A 7,289-nucleotide genomic window follows, 5' to 3' on the forward strand; every position below is an offset into this window, starting at 1 on the left:
TTTTTAGTCAACATGATGCAAATCCGTCAATGTTGGTGCGCATTTCACAGGATACAACATACACATTCACCGTCAGAAAAAAAATATATTTTATAAAAATAAAATTTGAAGATTTACCCAAAATATGATTTATGAGATTAAAAAAGAAGTTTAAATACTTGAGCTTCTGTTTGTTTTGAAATTTATATATTTTTAACATATATAACTCTCAATAAAATGAGTCAATAAAAAAATATTTTCTGATCAAAGAAAAAATTAAATTATTTTTAAATAAAATTATTTATTCTTTCTAAAAAAAATTATTTTTTTAATTTTGATAATTTTATTGAATATGAAAATATTTATATATATATATGATATAAATATATTTTATTAGTTTAATATTGTAATTAAATAATAAAATATAATTTTATAAAAAATATTTTTTAAAATTAATTTAATAAAAAATATATTCATATATAAGTTATTTTTAAAAAAATGTAATTTAATATTTGTTTTCTTTATCTAAAAGAAAGAAAATGATTTTTTTTTTAATAAATAAATACGTGATTTAGGATTGGAAGAGGGGAAAACAAAGTTGTATAAGCTTACGGTTTAACAACCCTCCGGAAAGTCAAACATTTCTCGTCTCGTGTCCAGTAATTTCGAAATTTTTGAAAAGAAAAAAGAAAGAAAGAAAGAAAGAAAGAAGAAGAAAGAAATTAAAGAGGTTGATGACAGAGACGGGTCACAGACTCCCCATTTCTTTGCACCAAATCAAGCTGCCAGTTTGGACTGCCTGTTTGCTAACACGCCATCTAAAATATGCCTTTAATTTTCCTTTTCTTTTATTTTTTTACATTTTTATCAATTAATTTTATGCCACCTACCTCGTCAATGTAACTCCTTTTTTTTTTTTATGCACAATTTATGAAGTTGAAATAAATTTTTAGAAATGTATATTTTAAGATATTAAAAAAAATTATTTAATTAATTAAAAAATTTATATTATTAAAATACATTAAACTGAATGTAAAAATAATTTTAATAATCTTTACCAAACATATTTAAGATTTGTATATGAAATATATAACTTAATATATTTAAATGAAATTATTATAATTTTGTTAAAAATATGTGCAGTCCCTGAGTCCTATGTATTTTCCCTATAAAAATAATTATAAATAAGAATATTAATTTATTATTAAAAAAATTTACTATTTATTTTTTATATTAATTAATATTATAATTTGATCTTTACATTTTAAAAATTGAATGATTTAATCCCTCACTTATATTTTCATTAAAATCAGATTTTTTTATTTAATATTATCAGTAATTGAAGTGAAAAGGATAATACTATTATCCAATTAAAAGAAATTTACTATTTAGTATCTAGGTTTTGATTGATATTATAATTTGATCATTATATATTAAAAATTAAATAATTTAGTCCCTCGCTTATATTTTTCCTTACTTAAAATTAATTATTTTCAAATAAATTAATTCTTTTTGTTCTATAAAAAGAATTCAAGAAAAAATTTTAATAAGGAAAAAAATTTAAAATCTATGAATCAAATAATAAATTTTTCTTAATTGAATAAAGGCTATATTTATTTTTTTGCTTAAATTAATGATAATATTTAATAAAAATATCTCTAATTTTGATGAAAATATAAATAATAGACTAAATTATTTAATATCTAAAATACATCAACCAAATCATAATATATATACAAATTCATGAACCAAATAATAAAATATCCTTATTATTATTGGCAAAAGATGAATGTGGATTTTCAGTAAAAAAAAATCATATAATATATGTGACAAATTTTTTTTCCCCATAATTGCCGTAATCATATTAAATTTATTCAAATTTTGGAATCACTTAGAGATATCACCTTTTTTTTTAATGAATAAACTTGATTCTATTAACTTAGACTTGAAAAAGTATAATGACGTCATGCAGATGATATCACTGCTATGACATCCTCGTCATGGTAATTAAGATCCAGTTGTTGCTACACAAAAGCATTCCGCACTAGTTCATTTCCTTTATATTCCAAGTCACTCAACACAACAAAATTATACAAAACCATACCCAAAATCTTTATCAGAGAAAAAAAAATGTTTGGACAATATTCCAGTGAAGAGTCCCCTCTCCACAACCTCCATGTCGACACCGACCAAAGCCCACCGACGACGACCCTGCAAATCATCACCATTACTTCGGGAACGCAAGGTTCAGGCGATTGCCGACATGATGATGATGATGAGATTAACCCAGTAGACGCTTGGCTTCCTATCACAGAATCTAGAAATGGCAACTTCTTCACTTGTGTATTTCATTTGCTTTCTTCAGGAATCGGATTTCAAGCTCTTTTACTTCCTCTGGCCTTCTCCATTCTTGGATGGTATGTTTCTTTTCTGTTCTTTGTATTGAAAATTTATTTTCCTGTTTCAATGATTTAAATAGGATTTCATACTCAAATGTGATTTTGTTACTCCATCTCCACTAAAGGGGACAAATTTTATTGGTCCAATTAATTATAATAATTTTTTAAATATTTTAAAATTTTTTTAAAGAAGATCAGAGTTGTTGATATTTGAATTTTTGATCTCTTAAATATTTAATTATTTGAGTATTAATTAAATAATTTTCAGGGTGTAGCTGTAAAGGTCAATTTAAATGAATAAAACAAAATTACAGGCCATCCATGTGTATGAAAGCCCCAGAATACAAGTAATATTTGTTATTGTACTCCTCATTCTACAGTGTTTTTTTTTTTTTAAAAAAAAAGCCTTAAACCTTGTCTGGCGCGCAAGTATATCTACCCTTTACTAGCTTAATTTTATTTACTGTCCTTTGAGGTTATTTTATCTCACTAATTTTAATTTAATATAAGTCAAAATCCCTATATTTATATTTTATAGGCTTATTTTAAAATAAATAGAAAATTAATTAAATTCTCATAAAATTATGTTTGATTTTTTTAAAAAAATTTTTTTAATTAAAAAAATTAATTTTTTTTATTTTAAATATGAAAATTGATAAAAAAAATAATTAAATTAAATTGAATTCTTATAAAATTTTACAGATTAAGTATTTTAATGAAAAATTAATATAAATATATCTCTGTGGTTTGGGGCACAATAAAAAAAATTAGAGAAATTATATACTAAATTATTTTTTATCATATCAATACACTTAATCATGTTCAATTCAGTTTTAGTTAGAGTATCTAATAAAATTTGACTCAAAAGACTTTGGTTGATATTAAATTAAAATTTGAATTTTTTTATACAAATTGAAATTAAAAGATTTTAATAAAATAATAATGAGTGAAATTAACGCTCCTCTATTCGGTAAATGGTAAAAGAAGTGGAGAAAGATTTGTGGGAAAGTGGAGATGGGATAAAAGAAATGAAGGATATAATAATAATAATAATAACTATTATCTCTGGACCCACAAATTAAAATTAAGTCATCCTCAAATCATAAAATGCGAAAGAATTATGGAAGAGTGAAAGTGCAAGGAAAATGTTGTTTTTCACTATTTAGGTACTGGTGAGAGGGAAAGTAAAAAAAAAATCATAATAAATCAATTATAAAAGGAAATTTATTTAGTCTTTTTATTTCTTAAAAAAAAATTAGGATTTGATGGTTATATGTATCATATTTTTTAAAAAAACAGTAAATATCTTAATTAATAAATAAAAAGATTATTTTAAAAAATAAATTATGCTAACAAATATAAAATATATAGCCACTATATTCAATAATTTACCCTTTAACAAAATCAAATGGAGACTCTCGTGGATGGGTGCCCCTTTAATTAGTAAAACCTTTATAATGGGTGCAGGACTTGCGGAATCATATGTTTATTGCTTGCATCTACGTGGCAGTTCTACACGATATGGCTTCTAGTACACCTTCACGAGGCACTCCCTGGACCCCGTTGCAGCCGATTTCTTCAACTTTCCATTGCTTCCTTCGGTTAGTCAGAAAACTACCCCCAACATTTTTTTTAAATAATTAATTTCGATTATTATGACTCGCGACCTTAAATTAAAGCTCTTGGTCAACCCAATTTCTTCAAGTAAACTTAATAATAATAAAATATTATTGTTTTCCTGAAAAAGTCAATTAATTAATCTTTAAATTCTACACGTTAATTCTTTTGTTACATGTTACTCCTTCACTTTTTTTAGTAAAATAATTTTTTAATGCTCACTATAACATTAGTCTCTCATTTTTTAATTTTTTAAAATTAAAAAAAAAATAATTTTATTTAAAAATTGACGAATTAAAATATTATTCAAAATTTGCAGGTCCAAAGCTAGGGAAATTGCTAGCAATATTTCCAGTAATGTACCTATCAGGAGGCACGTGCGTGATACTAATAATCACGGGAGGTAGGACCGTGGAGCTTTTTTACGACACCCTATGTGGCAGAGGAGCCTCATGCGACGCCAAGTCTATGACCGGGACAGAGTGGTTCTTGGTCTTCACTTGCGTCGCTATAGTTCTGGCTCAACGTCCTAACTTGAATTCCATTGCCGGCGTCTCCTTCATTGCTGCAATCACAGCCGTGGGATATTATACTCTGATTTGGGTATCTACCATCTCTAAGGATAGACCTAACAGGGTGTCCCATGATCCTTTACAAAATGGGAAATCTGATATGGCTACAATCCCTGCTATCTTCAACGCACTTGGAATCATTGCCCTCTCTTTTAGAGGTCACAACCTTGTGCTTGAGATACAAGTAAGCGATCATTCTTTTTATAGTGCAATGGGCTCCAATTAAGAGTAAGGTTTCATTGGTTTCATTTGTTTCAGAGAAACATATTTTTTAAAAAATCTTTTTTATATTTTTTAAAATTTAGAGGTTGAAGAATTTTTATGATTGAAAAAAAATTAAGTTATGTTTAAGAAAAATAATATTTTATTTAAAAAAAAGTTATTTTTTATCTTTTGAACATTAATAAATAACACTTTTATATATATATATATTATTAATTTAATATTATAATTAAATAACAAAAAATATTTTTTTAAAAAATATTTTTTAAAATTTAGAGGTTAAAGAATTTTTGTGATTGAAAAAAAATTAAGTCATGTTTAAGAAAAATAATATTTTATTTAAAAAAAGTTATTTTTTATTTTTTGAACATTAATAAATAACACTTTTATATATATATATTATTAATTTAATATTATAATTAAATAAAAAAAATTTAAAAACACTGTTATGAAAAAATATTTTTCATATATAAATTATTTTCTAAGAAACGAAGAGAACTTAAACTATAACATTTATTATTAGAATAAATAAATTACAACTTTGTAAACATTGATTCTTGTACAGTTAACATAATTATTCATTTTATATTTTCAATTGAGTTAAAAAAAATCTTTATAATTTTGTTTATAGATATGTTGATATTGATGTTGATGCTAGGGAACATTACCATCAAGTTCAAAACATCCCTCAAGCAAGTCCATGTGGAGAGGAGTGCTTCTATCTTACCTTATTATAGCAATGTGCATATTTCCCCTGGCAATAGCAGGATTCTGGGCTCATGGAAACAAGGTAAATTACACTTCCTCTTATGTATGAGAAATTTTTGTACATACTTAGTTTAGTTTTTCGTGAATTCAAGACAAGATCTACCTATAAAATAAATGAGATTTATATATTTGTGATTTGACTTCATAATAGATATCATCTAGATAAGTTTTTCTAATTGAGTATAATTTTATTGTGCATATGCTAACAATTTGCTTCATTTTATGACAGATACCTACAAAAGTAGGAAATATAAGCATATTTCTACAATTTTACAGCCAAAACGTCTCAAAATCTATAAAAAGTCTAACATACATCCTGGCACTGATAAACTGCTTGAGTTCATTCCAAATCTATGCAATGCCAGTTTTCGACAATTTCGAGTTGAGGTACATTAGCATCAAGAAAAAACGATGCTCGCGCTGGGTTCGAACAGGTTTGCGTCTTTTATTCGGAGGTTTAGCATTCTTGGTAGCAGTTGCTTTCCCATTTTTGCCTAGTCTTGCAAGTTTAATAGGAGGAATGGCACTACCTCTCACCTTTGCATACCCAAGTTTCATGTGGATATCAATCAAGAAACCACGTAGAAATGGTTTCATGTGGTGTTTTAATTTGGGGCTTGGTTGCTTAGGCTTGGCTTTGAGCGTCATAGTGGTAATAGCTGCAGTGTGGACTTTAGCTACTAAAGGGTTACATGCCAACTTCTTCAAGCCTTGATCAATAAATTCTTCACCTACTTTAGTTCATCTCCACAGGAATACACATGAAATGACAGAGTGGAATTTTTTTTTCTTTTTTGTACATTATAAATTTTGAAAAGAAAGTTTTTAAATTTTTATTTTGCATATTATGAGATAAGTATTTGATCGTTGCGATACTAATTCGGTAATATTATTGTCTCATATTAATTTTGAAAAAGGTGTTTGTACAATATATAAAATTTAAAAAAAATTTCTCCACTTAAATTAGCTTTTGGAATGAAATTAGATTTGATTTATTTTCTTTAACATGGTATTAAAGTTTACTCAATGATACATATTCGATTGAATTGATTTGAATTTTGATATAAAATTAAATTAATAAAAATTATTATTTTGATTCAAAACAACCCCAAGTTTACCTAAATCTAACTCAGTTTAAAATGATTCAGGTGAAACCTCCTTACTATGAAATTAAATAAAGTCCTAAAATATACTATTTGTTGCTATCTGAAGAGTGTCCAATGTGGCAATATCCACTGTTTTTTTGTTTTTATCTATATTTTTTTATGGGGCAGCCCAAGTTCATATGTTAACTACGACCTTTATTCATGTGGGCCTCTTATATAAGGTCCACCTGCCCGGTGTCCCAAATCACTCCATTTCATTTTGTTTGGAATGGTGGAAAATATGGGAGGAAAAATAATAAGTGAGACTCATGATTTATATTCACATTTAAAGTGAAAGTGAAAGGAAAATTTATAAAATTATATTTTTATCCCTCAAAAATTCTTACTTTAATTGAAAATAGGCAAAAGGTCACCTTTTATTCTTAAAGTATGATGTAATAGTTATTTTAGTTTTAAATTAAATTTATAGTCAAATAACTTATTTTTATTTTAATTTCGAATAAATAGATTTTATATATTATAATTTTAATCTAATTAAATCTAAAAAAATTTGAACCTCGCATAATTATCGATTTTATTAAAGTTGCATTTAGTTCACCAAAACTTGATTCAGGAATGGAAATTTT

At 25.7% G+C, this 7,289-nt stretch overlaps 1 protein-coding gene across 1 annotated transcript; it reads left to right on the forward strand.

Annotated features, from left to right (window-relative positions):
* The first annotated feature begins 2,048 nt into the window (after positions 1-2,048).
* LOC110632659 (lysine histidine transporter-like 8) lies at positions 2,049-6,393 on the forward strand. The gene is made up of 5 exons (XM_021780967.2): positions 2,049-2,396; positions 3,846-3,979; positions 4,315-4,751; positions 5,448-5,579; positions 5,787-6,393. Exons 1-5 carry the CDS (start codon positions 2,110-2,112, stop codon positions 6,270-6,272), a joined length of 1,476 nt encoding a protein of 491 aa, XP_021636659.2. The 5' UTR covers positions 2,049-2,109; the 3' UTR covers positions 6,273-6,393.
* Positions 6,394-7,289: the final 896 nt, after the last annotated feature.

The sequence above is a fragment of the Hevea brasiliensis genome, chromosome 6 (genome assembly GCF_030052815.1).
Source record: "Hevea brasiliensis isolate MT/VB/25A 57/8 chromosome 6, ASM3005281v1, whole genome shotgun sequence".
Classification (NCBI taxonomy): Eukaryota; Viridiplantae; Streptophyta; class Magnoliopsida; order Malpighiales; family Euphorbiaceae; genus Hevea; species Hevea brasiliensis.